This window comes from Corvus cornix, chromosome 21, assembly GCF_000738735.6.
Source record: "Corvus cornix cornix isolate S_Up_H32 chromosome 21, ASM73873v5, whole genome shotgun sequence".
Taxonomy (NCBI): domain Eukaryota; kingdom Metazoa; phylum Chordata; class Aves; order Passeriformes; family Corvidae; genus Corvus; species Corvus cornix.
The window spans coordinates 1,872,264-1,889,692 of record NC_046350.1 but is presented as its reverse complement, the minus strand read 5'-3'; the positions used below and the strand labels follow the sequence as shown (position 1 = coordinate 1,889,692).

Below are 17,429 nucleotides of genomic sequence, written 5' to 3'. Positions count from 1 at the left end.
GCCCCACAGTACGAAGTTACCTTTGCAGCATTCCAATATTCACTAATACGGTACCAGTCACTCCTGTGCCACATGCGGCCGGGATGGTACAGACAGACTTTACTATAAATTTAGCCCTGCTCCTGAGAAAAAATCCACCAAGAGCTCCATGAGCTTCAAATGGCTTTCTTGCAAAAATATTTCTTCTGAGACTGATACAGGTACTGAAATTATCAACAATGAAACATTCACATATCAAACAGGAAAAGCATGACCATGGCTTAAAATCCATGTAATTTTTAATTCAGACATTACCAGCATTATTAAACCAACCAACTATAACACATCCACCAGGTTGCAATGCCTATGGTTCTTTTAGAAAGCTGTTCCAGTAAAAAAGATTAATTAATATACAGAATGGAAATGCACAATTAGTCGTTGCAGAACAGCCCTGAACAATCACAGCCAGGTAAATGTGGTTATTCAGTTTGTGGATTCACAAATTGGTGTTCTCTAAAATGAAGTATGTAGTGAAGTTAAAGTCGATATAGGAAAGGTCAACTAAAGTGACCAAGGCAGTGGAGCATCAAATGTACATGAGTAGTATGAAAAGATGGGAACTTGTCTTGGAGGCTTAGTTCAATCAAAGCTGAGATACAATCAGGAATCACAAAAGCAACTTTGTGCAAAAGTTGCAAAAAAAAAAAAAAGCAACTCACTGACTTCTGTAAGACAAGAACTGGTGACATTCACTGAAATAAAAAGGCCAGTTTAAAAGTGCTAGAAGTCCTTTACACAGTACACAATATCTGTAACCTGTTGCCACAGATGCTTATGGAGGCAGATTCTTCTTGGAAATTCAAAAGAGAGAAGAAAAACTAATGGTGATATGAGAGAATAATAAAGGCTGAGTCAAACTCTTTGAAATCCTTAATCCAATGCCAGCTGCCACTGCAGAACTATGATGAATGCAAACAGCAGATATGGTCTTCCCAGCTAATCCCTTACTGCGACTGTCAGAGATGAAATGTTTGGCTCAAACTCCAGTCTGGCCCAAGAAGGTGTTTTTATGTCCTCGTGTTCCTTTTGTATGCTCTAAGACAGAAGTCGCTGCAGCTGCACCACTGTTATGCGCTCTGAGCAGGACAAAACTACAAGGCAAGCAATGGGTTTTGTGGTTCCTTTTTTTGATTATTAAGACACGCTTTGTCATATTGCTTATTTTCCACTGTCCTGTGCAAAAGTATAGTCAGCACTATTACATTTACAGTTATTGAACAAGCAGCATGAAAGATTTAAAAACAGCATAACACATGCCAGTTGGCCACCAAACAGGATATGCAAATCAGTGTCACTCTGATGATTATGAACAATTCTAAAACAAGTAGATATTAACAATGTTATAGGAAGTAACTGCTGTGCCTCTTTTTCAGTAGAAAAATAGTTTCTTTTCTTCATTTCTCTTTTTACAGGCTCCACATTGGGCTAAACCCATAGCTCATCCAATAGCCAAATGTTCAGCTAGTTCAGCTTCCATCAGAAGAGGCTGTTTTGTACACTTACTGATGATTTGACATAGTCAAAAAAAAATGAATTGGACTTCAAAACCAATAGAAAGAATGGCCTAAAGTACAATGGATTTCAATTTGTTTTATGGCCTTCTGTTTTCAGAGCCTGTGTGGCACCATTTGACCCTAATTCCTCAAGAAACATGAAGTCCACAAACTTGAGAGTTATGTTTATGCTAGGGAAAACTAAAATTATTATCATTTTCAATCAAAAGTGAGGCCTTGAGAAAATACCACATGCTGCAAAATATATGACAAAATTGGAAGTATTGGAATAGAAACAACATAAGAAACATGGCTGAGTCTCAAGCTTGACTCAGAATCCTGGCCAGAATTTTCACAGCTAATAGAAGTAACTACACATAGATTTCAATCCATTCCTTCACACTGAGAAAGCAAGCTGTGAAACTTCAGCTGACATCTAGATGTCCTCTAAATTAGGCAGCTTTGATTCAAATTTGTTTTCAGTATGATACTGGGAGACAGGGAAAGAGAAATATCTGATGTGAGCTATGAAGGACAACGGTTTGGATGATCGTCTCATTTGTTAGATGGAATAGGTTCTATCTCTCCTTGTTTGAATGTGTTTCAGTGTTTTCCAGGAGTTTCCCAATAATCTAAGGCACAGTGTGTTTACTTCCCTTGTCATAAATTCAGCCTTAGTGTCACACTGGATGATTCTGTATCTTCCCACACTATCTCTGTGGGTTATCACTTCTCAGTGGCAGTGGTAGGGTGGTGAAATTCCTTTCCCTCCTCTTCCACAGGAACCATTACATCATTCCCTGGAAAGGACTCTGTTTCCTGCTCTGGGTAGTGCATTTCCAGTTCCTCTTCCATGCTTTCCTGGGCATCAAGGTTACTTTCACATCCTCTAACAGCACAGTTCTTGCCACTGGGCACTTCTGAAATGGACCCCACGATAACAGTGTCAGCCTTCATGATGTAGAGTTTTTCTGAGGAAGGAAAAAAGTAGTGCTGAGCATGGTGAACAGTCACTGCTGCCCCAGAGATGGCTCTTTTTCATGTAACATGGACTCTGGCATTTCAGATCAAGTAGATTGAGTTTCCATGGGATTAACCCACTGAGCTAGAGGTGGGACTACAGGAGAAAGACAAAACAGAAAAGGCAGAAAATATTCACAAGAATCTGTTAGAAGAAACAATAATTGGGATCTAGATATGAAGAATCCAAGGTTTATGCTCCTGCTGTTTCAAGAAACAACACCATGTAAAAGAAACCTTTGGGTAAGGATCAGCACTGTACAGAAGTTCTGGGGTCTTAGGACCCGAAGAAATTAGTTTCTTTCTAGCTGAGAATAAACTACAAATTTTTATTAATCTTGGGTCCGATTTGTTGTCTTACTCCTTCACAGAAAAATAAATAAGGCCTTTTCAATGGCTTGCACCACTGCACTTAATTTGGAAGGATGCTGCACATGAGACACCATAGGTCAATTGCTTGGAGATATTTGGATATGATAAACCAAATAATCACATTCATCCAAATCCATCCCTCACAGTAAAAACAGAAAGGGCATTTAGTAAGGAAAGGTCAGCTTTTGTAATGTAAAAAATAACACTTTCAAATAACCTCATAACTGGGTTTGGAAGCACTGCCAGAATGTCTCATGCAGATGGTGTCTCAGGTAACAATTCTCCCCCCATGAGTAAGCTCCTTGCCTGACTTTATCTCCCACCCTGTGCCATGGTCAAACTTTATGGGAACATATGGGAGACACATTTCAAGCCATTATTATGAACCCAGAGAAGAAAATTATAGCAAAGTACAATTCTCATCCAGTATTACAGCATCATCTTCCAGCTGACATATTCCAGTTTTTTCTGTAAAATTTACATCTTCTAGAATGAAAAGGAGAAAGAAGGAAATTTTCTGTCAAATTCATAGTGACTAAGACAAACATGAAAAAAAGAAAGTTTTTACCTCAAATGAATAGGTATTTGTGTGTCAAAGGTCTGGAGATTCAGCCCAATCTTTGTTAGGAGATTTGGACACTTTGAAGTTTACTAGTAATCTTGGAATGACAGTATGTGCCATGTTTGAAAATTTGAAAAAAGAACAAGAAAAAAGGAAAAAAAAGCAAGACTCACCAATTCTGTTATTTGTGTGGTCTCTGACTCGAGAATCCACAGGGCAATCTGGGGCATTCCCACTGCTCAGTGTCACATCAGTCACGCTCCAATGAGGACTCTGTGCTTTTTCTGTGCTGGATACCAAGTTATTGTTGGTTTCCAAAGGAAGGGTTCTGTCAATTAACTCTTCCTCTTCTGGCCCACTCTCAGTGGTCAGTATGATCTTCTGCAAACACAAACAGGAGAGCAGAAGTGAGGTGAGTGTAAAAACACTTTGGACATTGCAATAGGTCGACAGAATCCTCCTGGGGCAGTCGGGATAACAGAATGTACTTCCCAGCACCACTGTCACAGGGAGTGAAACATTCCAAAGTACCTAACAGGTATAGGAACTTCAAACTAGGCTCCTGCATCACTTAAGACCATATTTCTAAGCTGAATTCACAGATTTCTGATGACATTTTCAGGAATGTGCCTCATTTCCACTGAAGAAAATATGTTTTAGCTACCTCTTAGACTTTGCAAAGACCTATCATGCTCCTATGGAAGAATAGAACAAGCCAGAAGCTGAACTGATTTAACGTCAAAATGTCTGCCTCAGCAGAGCATCAGGTAGAAGAAACAAGCTCAAACTACCTAATACATGAAGAAATAATTACAAACAGCTCTTTAAAAGAGGAACCAAAATGTAAAAGAGGCTAAAGGTCCTGCATCAGAATTTTCTGGTGGTTCTGATGTTCTTCTGTTTCCACAAGGTTGGCAAAGAAAAAACAAAGATTTTGAAATGTGCAGCTTAAAACCCTTGCTCATGTCTGACTCACTATAGAAGCAAGAATTGAAGCTCCTCACAATTCAGGAATTAGCAATGACACGCTGAAATTATGACAACCGATTGTAACCAGAGTGACTGGAAAAAGTAGTATCTTGTGTGTGTGCAGATGCACAACATTTAAAAGCGAACTCATTTAAAAACAAAAAGAAATGAACAGTCTAAAGAGTGGTTTAGCAGTTTAAAGATAACAAGCCTAATAAACTGAGAAGACTCAGAGGTTGAAAGTGGCTGTAATTTCACTGACAGAGGGGAAATCAAACGGAGCTGTAATGACTTCAGCAGCTGAGGAACTGCTTTCTGTTGTTGCCATATTGACTGATGTTTGTCCTGTTCATCTGCAAACTGTACTGTAACACCAGGAGCATGTCCTGAAGGAATGACAAACCAAACCCACTGTGTACGCATATCACAGTCACACCAAATCCTGCAGAGGGAAAGGGATGTGGAGGGAGACAGAAGAAAAGCACAAATCCCGTCTGTGTGACTGGAGCAGTAAGATGAAATGGGACTCACACACAAAGTTCTCCCAGAAGGAAGAAAAGGCATGTTCATCCTCTGATTTCAGATCTTGTCTCATGGAATGCACCATGAATGGCTTAACACCAAACCAAATCTCCTCACATGCAAGATTGGCAGCATCACATTATTTAACACCACATTAAACTCAGCCCAAGACATGAAAGTATCAAGTCCTGATACATCTCATCCCACCTAAATGATTACATATTATAGAGGGAAGTCCAAACTAAAATGCTGGCACTTTTTGGACAGGACGTTTGAAAATAACATTATTTACTTTGGTATGGAAAGTGATCTGTTTTGGAATATTGTTCACACTTACTGCACATTTGTTCACTAGATCAGAACCTGCAACGGAAAGTAAAAATATTATCAGAAGAAACCTTGCACAATCACAAGAATGTTAATATAAGCTCTGAAAGATCACATAGCAATGTACTTCCTAAACCACTCCACTGCCCGCCCCACATGCACGATGGTTTTCTTAAAACTAAGGGCACACTAAAATGACACTCCTGAGGTGAACAAGCAACAGGTTGCTGCCAAGACTGTGAGATCCTGCTGTCCCCAAAGCCTTTTGCATCACTCTCCCCACACCACAACTGGTATTCATCTTATGAAAAATTGAAGAGATGAAACTATCTAGGTAAGCACAAGACAAGCTCATTAAAAAGAAAAAAAGTGAAAAAATGTTAACAATTTTCTACTGGATTAACAAGTTAGGTCAGTTCATCATACGGGCAGATGATTATTAAGGGGTGGGATTTTATGCATAGTTTCATTAACGATCCCAGGGAACACTGGAGAAAGAAGAGGTGAGAAGGAGGGAGTGTACAACATTCTGTAGCATCATGAAGGTAGGTGGACTCAGACCTACTGTCTAATTTCACCCTGATTTGCAATCACCTTTATTTTCAGAGCATCAGCTCTGTAATGCTACACAGTAACAGTTTCTATTGTGTAAGGCAAGCAAGGGAGAAAAAAATCCATTTTGAGAAAATTAAGCTGCAAAGAGACTTTAAACTGTATTCCTGAACAAATGAGTATAAAAAGCTCTGCTGTATGGTGATTAGGAGAATCTGACACAACAGAGAATAGATCCGTCAGTGGAAGTGGAATTGCTGAGAGGGGATCAGCTAAATGGGTAAAATGCTTGCACTTATGGGATCTGGACAGGCTCTTTTTCTGAACACGTCTCCCATATTTGACTATCCCACAATCAATCGGAAGTTTTCCAGCAGTGACACATCACCCAGCTCTTCAGCCGCCATGGGAACAGAGTGCCATCTGGTGGCATCTGGTCACATCCAGCGTGTCCCCTGCCTGTGCAGGTGGCAGCAGAGACATACATGTGACATGAGAAACTTCCACTTTTTAAATTAAAATTCTATAAAATAAAATCTCACGTTAAGCTATCCACTTATTCTTCAGACATAAGGATGACACTGCTGGCCCATCAGTCACTCACCTTGAGATTTGAGCGCATGTTTGTGTACGATGACCGAATGCAGGTGAGCTGATAAAAGAAACCTTTCATTTAGTCAAACTCACCATGAAGCCTGCAGGCTCCAACAGCTTCACCACAGCCACATCTACAACCAACCTACAACGTGCACGTCCTGCTTTCTATAAAAGAGGGAATGTGGTTTTGCAGGCACACCCCACATTAACTCTAGGCAAAGTTATGGGGAGTCAGTGTCAGCAAAAATCACCCTTCCTCTCATGCTCAAAGCCCAATCCTATTCCCAGAACCGAAACCTATTCACACAACACTTCAGGTATAATTTAATACTAGTGTCTGTGCTGAGAGAAGAAGCAGCTGTTTACCCTTTCCCCACTTGTAGGTTGCCTTCCCACCTGCCTCCATAAATTCCCAGCTGCTTCCATCTTTCATGTTCTCCAACATCCTGCATGAGCAGCTTGCCTTCAACTCTTATCTGGCCTGTAGAGAACATTCTCTTCCCCAATGACCTCCACAAATATCCCCATATTTGAGTTCCCATTTGGCATATGCTGGCAGATCAAACAGCACATCACGTGTTACAGCTTGAAAAACTCACGCTTTCTTCTGAGGACGAGGATCCGCTTCTTGCAAACCTTCCATTTCCAAAATATCAGCATGCCCCCAAGAAGCACTGTCACAGAGAGAACCACTGCCCAAAGCACTACACCTACAGCACAGAGAGGGAGCACAGGACAGGCTGAGAAAAGGCAGAGGGGAAACCCTGAACAGATCTATGTGTTTGAACATAGGACCATAGACATCATTTCACAAGTCAGAGGGGATTTGCAGGAAGTTCCCACATAAAAATTGTGTTTACCAAAGATACTTCCAAATAGAAAGTGCTAGAGAGAATAAATGTTCTTTGTTACCTCCTGTTGTCATCTCCCCCTTGGCTGAGGTGGGAGAAATGCCAGCCTGAGCTTTCTCTTCCGGAGTTGAATCGGGATTTTCAGTTGTTGTGACACTTAAAAGGTCACCACTAGCAGAGGTCACCAGGTTCTCCTTAAACCTCCTCAGGTCAGAGTTATTTGTTTCATTGCTGAATCTCATGGACAAAGTGCTTGGCATGAGGTAGGTGGGCAACTGGTCCAGGCAAACTTGATCATGTGTGGCATTTCCTTTCCTTAGTATTACTTTGTTCAACTTGGCACAGCTGGGAATGAAAAAGAACATGTATCACTGCTGTGGTACAAGGTACAAGTGTTTTCCATGTGACAAACATCCCCTTGGTCATTTTTGTACCACCTGCAATTATTGCTTTCAGTGTAAAAAACATTAACCTTCTTCTCACCCCTGTGGCATTAATTCTTGGCCTGGATGCAAAGCTGCTACTCACACAGGTGTGCAATTCCACTGTACTTACTAACTAAAAATGAGGCAAGTAGGATTCCTTCCTTCCCTTGTTCCTCCAGTCCAGACCTGTGCAACAAGTACAAAGAGAGGCCTTCTAACCTCTGCACATGAGCCTAAAGTGATTCCCTTGCTTCTAAGATGAATTTGTATACTTTGCGCCAGAAGTGACATATCCTATTTCATCCTTTATTAATTTCAATTAATTAGTCAGTCCCATTAAAGAAGCACAGACTTACTTTGTGTGGGGTTTGCAGATGTCAGTGCTGGAGTTCTGATCAGAGAAGGTCCCGGGAGGGCACTCCTCACAAGTGACATCATTTGTTGAGGTGCCTGAATAAAAATAATGACTGAGGACTGACCAAGTAAAATGCATCAGGTCCAGGCCTACGGCCAGGACCAGGAAAGGTAAGCTGGACAGGTAGGAAGTCCTACCCCTGATTTTGACTCCAAACCCAGGCTTGCAAGCAGAGTGGTGCTGGCACCGTGTGCAGGTGTTCGTAACGTTCGTTCGGCAGAACAGGCCTGGCCGGCACTCGCACACACGACTGGAATTGAAGGAGCAGGGCTGCTTCTCCACAAGGTCAGGTTCTGTGGGCAAGAAACAGATGCAGTGACAAAGGATCACCTTGCAAGGGAAATGTAAGGCAGGGCCAAAGCTGAGCAACACCAGTTTTAAGGCTCAGGAAGCAGAAAAATGTGCTGTCCCTCTTCATGATCACTGACTGGTTTGGGTTGAAGATGAGCTTAACACTCATCTCATTCCACCCCCTGCCATGGGCAGAGACACCTTCCACTATCCCAGGGTGCTCCAAGCCCTGTCCAGCCTGGCCTTGAACACTTCCAGGGATGGGGCAGCCACAGCTTCTCTGAGCAAGCTGTGTCAGTGCCTCACCACCCTCACAAGGGAGGTACTTCTTCCTAGTATCTAATCTAAATCTGCCCTCTTTCAATTTAAAGCCATATGATGGTAATTTAAGTCATGAATAATTAGAGAAGCCTGTAGATAATGGCTTGTAATATAAGACAGAAAGCAGAAACCAGGCTGGGATAGCATTGGAGGAGCGAATTTTTAGGTACTCCCAGGTCACACAGGAAGTAACATAGATTATGTGCAAGGTAACATTCTGCTGTCTAACTCAGTAACCAAGGATGGATAATTTTGCTGTGGAAATCCTAAATGAATAAAATACAAATTTTATTAAGTGCAAATAAAATATAAAGGCAGAGAATATAACTGTGAGGTATGTGTGGGGAAAAGCAAACCTTTTGAGCATGACACACAGGCATCGCATCTTGGCTTTTGGAATGCATTGTTCACATATTGATCAGGTCCACATGTCATGCAGTCTTCACCTGGATCCCGAGGACATGCTTTCTTTTTAACATAGCCTGGAGAAAAAAAGAGCAAAATATGCAAGATACCTATCCAGAATGGGCAGAAAACCATCCTGAAATGTTCTTGTCTGCTTGTTTACCTGTTAGACACATTACCACAGTCTTCTCTTAGTCATTTGGTTTCTCTAGGACATTTTTGCCTTTCCCATTCAAGTGTTAAGGTACAGGGCCAGGACATAATCCCAGCTGGAAGGGACTGCTTTGGAATGGGCAGATGGAAAGTCATTTGCTGACAGAAAAGACAACCAAGTCTCCATGAGGGCCATTGTCCTGCCATTACTAAGTTCCCAGGGAAGTGGGTTTCATGTTTCCTTCTTTCCTTCCTTTGATTAAAAGGACTTTTAGAAAAGCTCATCTTTCTCCACAGTGAGCAGCTGAGTTAGTAGCAGATATGAACAGGTTATTGCTTGAAGGAGTGGTGGATGATTAAGATGAAAAAGGATTCTCATAACTTTTATTGTGGAGGAGTTCAGCACTGACATGAGGATGCAGTGATAAAGAATCAGCAAAGGTGAACTGATGGATACTGGTGGCTCGTTGCAGCCTGGTGTAAATCAGATCTCTGCTTCTCACCCAACCTCACTATGACATCCCTCATGATGGGAGCTTTGGCAAAGTATGGTTTTGAAGAAGAAAAGAGCTTTTCTTGGGACTGTCAGAGTCACATCCCCACCCACTTTTTCTTTTATGGGACCATTTTCTCCATCCCTTGCTCTGGTTTACATATACAACTTCTGAAGGACTCTAGTGGTGCGGCCAGCAGTACAGGATGTCCCAGTGGGAACCCCGATGGAACTGGATGCAAATGCTGGCAATCAAACACTAAAGCCCTCTGTATCATCAGAACACAAATACAGGTCAGAAATTTCCTTTAAGAAAAATGAAAGAGATTTCTGTAAGAAGATACAGATGGTGGTGAAGTACCACAAAACGCCCACCCACTGAGGGGTTTTTGGCCAATAGGGGCAGCTTCAGACATTTCCAGAACTCTTGTCTCATCAAGGTATTTCCTGGTGCTGACCTCATGTGCCTCTGAGTCACACCCAGCTTCTAGTCTCTTCGGACAAGGGCCTGTTCCCTCCCTCATGTGAGACACTTTCTAAACTGTTGTGACTATGAGAATAACGTCAGATTTTCTATATCTTCATTTTATATTCTTTATCTCTGAGAAGAGACTCATTTAGCCTAATTTCGCTGTGCTAATTCACACCCAGAGGCAAGTTTGAAATGAATTCTTTGACCTGGCTGCTTCAGTGTCAAGTGAAGTGATAAAACCCCATATAAATCCTATCACGCTATCTGGCTTGCGTGTAGACTACACAGGAGGAGGACAGAGAAGACATTCACATCTGGAGCCACATTAGACAGTGATTCATGAAATTGCCCTTTCCTTCAGGGACAAAATAAAAGTCTGCAGATACACAGGGTTCCTACTGTCTCTATGAAAAGGTGTCTCGGTTTTGGAGACAAAACTTCAGGAGGAAACACTCCGGAATGAGTGTCTCCTCCGAAGGGAAAAGGCCCTCCTCTTTTCCTCCACCAGTAAGACAAGTGGCTCACAGAAAGTGAAAGTGGGAAAAACCAAACTGTTTATTAACACCAAACAAAACAGAGTAGAACGGGGGGGGGGGGGGGGGGGGGGGGGGGACCAACTCAAAATACAACAAATTCCCGGAGGGGGAACAGACACACGGGCTGGGACCAGCCGGGGCTGCCCCCCGCAGGCTGCCCGGACCGGCGAGGAGGGAGGGAAGGAAGGCAGTGAGGCAAGGGGAAGGAAAGGGAAAAAGAACAAGAAAAAAACCAACAGAACCTTTTCCCTGCTAGCCGGAACACAAAAGAAACCCAAAAAGCAGCACAGCGCTCCCGGCGCACCCCCTCCCAGGCCCTGCCGAGACCCCGGAGCCCCACAGCCGTCGGGCCCCGCGGCTCCGGCCCCGCCCCCGGGCCCACCTTGGGCATTCAGCGGACGGGTAAGGGATAAAGCGGCTTCGTAACATCACCCCAGGACAGAAGGGCTCCATGTAAATTTGACTGAATTATAAACATACCTGAGGGACACCGGTAACAGCAGCTTTGTGAAATTTCATCATAGAACCAATTCTCAAGTGTACCACAGGGATGAGGTGGGGTTAATGATGTCTAGAAATTGAAAGATACAAAAGATACAATTAGAAAACAACTAATTCTGTTCTAGAGCAGGTCCCAATGCCTGTCTCAAGCAATGGCAGTTGCAGATGGTAAGGAAAAGCCCACAGTTTTTTGAAAATTCAAATATCCCCAAAGCAACTAAATTATTGACTGCATTTCCTTTAGAAACATTGCAGCAGTTAGCAAATTTTTAAAAAGCATAAAAATCACTGTCCTAAAATTGTTTCATGTTAATTTTGGATTAAAGGATTAAATCCAAAGGATTTTTAAAGGAAAGGAACAAAATCCCTTACATCTGTAACAGATTTCCAGCTCTGTGTGCACTGGAGTAAGAGGTGATGCCATACTCTGCATCATCTAAATCTACATAGATTTGGTGTAATCCACAGAGGTCATTCCTGTTTGCAGTATACAAGTTTTCTGTTATTTATGCAGTCATAATGTTTGAATTTAGCAAACTTAGTGTCTATTATAAGCCAATAAATTATTTTACTTGTAATTTAGGGACAAATCCTACAAGAGGATTTTGCCTTGAAAAGAATGCTGCAAATACTCACATGATGAAGCCCATATTCAAATAATTGATCCCACTTCTGTTGTGAGTGAAGATTTCCAGAAATAACCTTTCATCACTACATAACCAATATTTGTTTAGTTAAAAAACACCACCATAAAATAGTTCTGATATTAGCTAAGAAAATGAGACCCAGCTACAACTTGTAACAAGAAGCACATAATAAGACTTTGTTTTTGTATGGCTGGACCACTACATGCTCTGGGAAATTACAGTGCTACAAGTGTTCTGATGAGAAAATCTGATTTTTGAATTTGGCATCTCCCTTAAGAATCCCCTAAAAATGTTATCTGAATTTCATTTTCAGTATTTACTAGAAGGCATGAACAGTGATTTTTTTCTGGTAAAGAATCGATAAGTAGATTCCCCAGAGATTTTCCCACATGATACTGGTAGAGCAATTAAATATTTCAGAAACTCTACATCTCACTTTCTGCCAATGAATTTCCCACTGGTCTTTGAAATAATACTTGCTGTTGCCTGCTGCCTTTGTGCACTGTGCAGAATCTCACTACCTAACTCTTTTCATGGCCTGTTCTCCTGTTTAATATACACAAAACACAGAAATTATTTAACTTCCATCAGAAAACAGGAACTTTCAGTCAAGGAAGAAATTAACAGAAGAACAAGAAATAGAAACACATTGAAGCCATTAAATTTCATCAAGGTCCAGTAACAGAACTGAGAACTCTGACACATCTCTGCACTATAATCCCTGGGCTTCCCAACAAGCACATTTTGTAGCTGACTGTAGGGGCAAGAGCAGGTGTTTCAGCCTGCTCAGCCTGACTCAAACCACATTTACAAAGGTGCACCCGCTGTTCTCCTGTTCTGAGGAGGAAGCCCTAGAATGGAGGAAAAGGAAGTGGTATCTCCTCACGCCTGTGTGCAGGGGTACCCTGGCCAGGCAGACACTCCAAGCCTAAACAGAACAACAGGAAATGACCAGTCACCACACAAAAGGTCAGTTGTGAGTTACTCGGTGAACTGGTTTTATAACGAAAATTTAAGAAACAATAGCATCCTGGCTATAGCTAAGTCAGCCTGGATTAGTTTCTCTGCAAGAGCTGTGGGAAATCACCACAAATACCTGATATTCTCTTCCTGGTTCTCCTGGGCAACCAACTCTGGCTGCAAATGAAGCTGAATTTTAAACAAGGGTGTGAACCTATGGGGAATTATAAGGTAGAATTGGGTTGTGAGCTGTAAGACCTGCCTGCAGAGGCACATGGCAGCACAAAGGAGCACATGGCGGCACACAGAAGCTTGTCTCCACTGGACCCTGGGGGGAGGAGGTGTCACACGGCAGACCCTTATGGAGAGGAGCCTGCCGGGAGCTGATGGACAGGTAACAGAGAGTGATCATCCCATAGAAGGAAGTGTGCTGCTGATGTGGCAACACAGAATAGGTCACGTCATATAAGGAAATACTGTGCCTTGCAAAAATGTATAACACCAGCTCATTCCTTTGAATAAACTATTCAGATTCCCTGCCGGTCTGGGTACATCATTCAATCGCCGACATGAACCCTTGAATTATTGAATTACTTATGCAGCACATAAGCTTACAGCTTATTTAATTGTCTGTTTTGGGGTTTAAATAAAGGAATAATGTCTGTGTAAAAATGTGAGATAACAGCTTTTTAAAAAATTACCTTGCCAAGAACATGAACATCAGGAGTTTAGTATTAGATTCTGCTCCTGGTTACAGTAGTGCACATTCTGATTATGAATTTGACTTGATGGTAGTGCAGTGATAAATCACTGCATGAACTAGGCCTACATACTAAACAAATTATGCAGATACACATATGAGAGAGTACTCAACCTTATTTTTCCCCTTTCCACGGGAGGGCAGCTCTGCATACAGCCACCTACATTACACATATCATTCATGACTCCTCAACAAATGCTGCTGTCACGTGTCCAACTACAAGCACAGCTTTGTAGCCACCAGTACTATTACTGAGCCAAACCCAAGGTGCTCTTCTGTGAAAGGAATTCATTTTAACAAATCATGGCAGGATGTCTATGAGTAAAAACCACCTTCTTGAAGGCCCCACCACTTCTATCTGTAAGTATCTGCAAAATATCTGTAAGTCACCATCTGTTCAGTAGAGCTGTTTCATGAGTATAAAAATTAGTATAGGTCCTTTCAGTGATAAATAACGTTAATGTCAATACTCAGCATCAGTCACCATACCCCATTCTTGTCATCTTTTTCCCTCTAAATCCTAAAGCTGTCTGACTCCTACTGTGACTTGTAACAGCAACACAATGATGCAAAGTTCTGCTTTTAACTCGGCAGGAAGGTTGGTTCCCATCATTCTCTAAGGGGTCAATGAAGAAATACCAGTTTTATCCCAATAACATCTGCTACTGTCATTAGAACTTAGACTTCTGTTTGTTAACGTATATTGTAAAAAACCCCTTTAATATTCAAGGAAGATCACAGACGTTGGAGTAAGACGTCTGGCTGTGGTGGACAGTAGGCCTTTATCCTTCTCTCTGTCTCTCTCTTCAAATAAAGGTTTTGGATTTAGCAGGAGCTGCAATACATCTTGTGAAAGGAAAGACCACAATCCCTGTCCTGCTTGGACTGCTCTGTGACAGGATGCACAGGGATGCAGTGGTTTAGAGCTTTCAGTGACCCAGAAGGTCAACTATTTTTTTCTTTTCTAAATGCATTGCAGATCAAGAACCAATTAAATAAAGCAAACATGTAGGTCAGAAGTATTTAGGTTTTTCAACGCTTACTTGAGAGAATTTGTTTTAAAAACAGGCTTTTTATAGCTCTTCTCACTTTCCTTATTTCTACAAAAATGTTTGCTATTCCAATTTAATTGCATTTGTAAAGGTGGTGCTGAATTCAGTGGGCTACTCTGCAATTCAGTCAGGACAAGGTTTGACTCATTTATTTATGGTCTTTTGAACTCATAGAGAAAAAGTGATTGTGAGGCAGAGTAAGAAATCAGCTTGCTACAAATGAGCTGTAAGTCAGGAAGAAAGCATATTACCGTAAAAAAAAAATCTACCAGCAGTGGCTATTCTAGAACTGACTAATACTGCAGCAAAACAGTTAACTGTCTGTCAAACTTCTATCCAAATTCTGACAGTATAGAAAAAGCTGATAATCTACAGCTTCAATAGTCAAGCTTCATTTGCTTGATAGTAAAGACATTACCAACAAGTGAGAGTTCTCTGAATATAAAAAGAAACAAAACCCAAACTGTGAACTAAGGTAAGATGGAACATGGTTTAAAAATATGACCAGTAAGCAGTGACTTGCTCACATTAGACAGTATCACTTGTACTCCACTAGCAGTAAGAGCAAGTATTGCTGTAAGAGAGGCAATGCAGAAGGACAGTGCAAAGCCAGCTGCTTATCCCCACAAGGTCTGTGTATTTATTCCAGGTAACTGATAATTTTATGGTGAGTCTGAATATTGACAATGAGTATCAGAAAACCAAATTTTCTCTCTGTCCCTTTCATTTTGTGAACAAACCACCAAAAGTGATGTCAAAGAGAAAAAATATCATCCTTTATTTTCTGCTGGCTTTCCTCTTAAAGCAGTCTGCATTCAGCACACTGGACAAACTTATCTGAATGCCCTCCCAAATATTCCTCTGGTGAGCAAGGATTACAGGCTTCAAACCCATAGAATACTTATGCCTCTGTATTTCAGGAAGGAGACAGTGGCAGGACAGATAGCCTGGGGAAAGTAAAGCAAACTTGCAATGTGGGAGGGGAATTTACGACTAAAGACACAAGAGCAAACTCCTACTCTTTCCAAAAGAACCAAGAATATCTTTTTCAAATGTCTATGAAGAGGGTACAGGACTTGGTTATTTTCAAAGATCTAACTGTAGTCAGTGTCTTTTAAAACAATCCAGCAGCCCAAGTGATGTGCTGGATTTTTCAGTTACAGTGTATAGACAGGTGTCTTAGGCTAATATGTGCTTGTATTTCCACTGTAAGGGCTCATTTCCGATCCAACACTCCATGCAATTACTCACCTACTTGACTTTACCTGTGCAGAGTCTCTGTGCCTGACCTTTTTTTTTTTTTAATGTGTACTTCCAAGTGTCAGTCAGGGAAATCACCTGGATTTATGCCAGGTACTGAGGGCTCACTGCCATGTGATCCACAGGAGGAGGGGGTAAGTGGCAGTATGGGGGTGGAAGCAAACCCACAAGAGCTGGTACAATTGGAATGGGGAGCTGGTGTGCATCTACAGAATCAGCTGAGTGCAGCTAGTGGGCTGTGTCTACTTAAAGTGATTTTTGATTCAGAAATAATAGTGGATTCATGAGGAAGTCAGTGTCAGTAGGGTGGGGGGTGTAAACAGGAAGGTCTGTTATTGTTTAGCCTCTACACCTTTCAATTTGTGCCTCCTGACTTGCATCAGAAGAGTGGGCAGCAGCCCTCTGAACCAAGCTCTGCAAGGAATGTGCCTGTCACCGAGCATGCAGACAAAAACAAAAGCCCCCCACCCCTATCAAACCTTTCCTCACTCCCCAGCTGTGGTGTGCCTGGAGCTGCAGCAGCTCTAGCAGTGCCAACAAGATGCAGATCATAGCTCATATCCCATGCTCCTGCCTTTAAAGATCTCAGAGAGGGCAAACTCTCCTGGCTATATACCTTTATCTCCTGAGAGCTCTGCTCACCACCTTTATCTCCCTGTGTTGCACAAACCCTGCTTCTGTGGACACCCACCCCAACAGCCAGCTGCAGGGCAGGATGGCCCTGCAGCCCCAGGTGCCCCTAGACCTCACGAAGCTCCTGCATCCTGAGGAGCTGCAGGATCCTGGTGTCCCCCTGTCTTACCTGTGGGGCTGTTTGGATGTCCTGGAGAAACAGCAGGAGCCACAGTCCCAGAGGCAGGCTACAGGCAGCCATCTGAGGTGGTGTTAAATGTCCCTGGCTCCCAGCGTCACAGGTGAGACAGACAGTTTGTTCCTTCTGGTAGCTGAGATTCTTCCAGGGTCCCACCAAGTCATGCTCCTTGCCTGTTCATTCAGTCCAGACCCATTCCAGCTGTTCAAGACAAGCAGGAGACAGGCTTTGAGACTCAACTGAGTTGAGAAAACAATTTGGAAGGAAGGGGGAGGGAGGCTGCCCCAAAAGAGAAAAGTAAAAATAGAACAAAACAAAACTGCTTCAATGTCTAGTCCCAGTGCGAGTCAGTTGTGAGAATCAAGGTTGTCACCCAAGGCACACGGCTGGCTATGCACAGGCTCCTGAGTCATCTGGGCTGCCCTCAGAGAGCACTTCACCACGCCAATGCCTTGGCCAGGCACACATCCAAGCCCTGCCCCGTCCAGCCGTCACTTTTTCAAGAGTTTCAACCAAGCCTCAAGAAAGTTCCCAGTAAGAAACACTAATTCTTTCAGTACAGTCATTTTACTACTGTTTGGATGAGTGGGTGAAGACTCAGAATCAACCAGGGTGACTCCACT

The 17,429-nt window shown here is 42.3% G+C and overlaps 1 protein-coding gene across 2 annotated transcripts; it reads right to left on the bottom strand.

Annotated features, from left to right (window-relative positions):
- Positions 1–260: 260 nt before the first annotated feature.
- TNFRSF8 (TNF receptor superfamily member 8) lies at positions 261–17,288 on the bottom strand. Of its 2 annotated transcripts, none has more exons than XM_019289664.3 (11): positions 16,798–17,282; positions 11,296–11,386; positions 9,113–9,238; positions 8,282–8,437; positions 8,086–8,179; positions 7,366–7,649; positions 7,053–7,163; positions 6,461–6,508; positions 5,315–5,340; positions 3,660–3,867; positions 261–2,503 (listed from the first exon to the last, which is right to left on the bottom strand). In XM_019289664.3, the coding sequence occupies exons 1-11, from the start codon at positions 16,867–16,869 to the stop codon at positions 2,259–2,261; spliced, it is 1,461 nt and encodes a 486-aa protein (XP_019145209.2). In that variant the 5' UTR covers positions 16,870–17,282; the 3' UTR covers positions 261–2,258. The 2 variants fall into 2 exon arrangements, with proteins under 2 accessions (XP_019145209.2, XP_039420053.1); XM_039564119.1 differs by lacking the exon at positions 261–2,503 and adding an exon at positions 2,518–2,649 and having other exon boundaries at positions 16,798–17,288.
- Positions 17,289–17,429: the final 141 nt, after the last annotated feature.

Bases quoted from the DNA above. Each gene is read 5' to 3' on its own strand.
- TNFRSF8 (XM_019289664.3), bottom strand. From the start codon at position 16,869: ATGGCTGCCTGTAGCCTGCCTCTGGGACTGTGGCTCCTGCTGTTTCTC. The intron at 9,239-11,295 runs GTATGTTTATAA...TTTTTTCTCCAG, and splicing joins CTGTTACCGGTGTCCCTCAG to GCTATGTTAAAAAGAAAGCA. The intron at 7,164-7,365 runs GTAACAAAGAAC...TCTGTGCTGTAG, and splicing joins GGGGGAGATGACAACAGGAG to GTGTAGTGCTTTGGGCAGTG.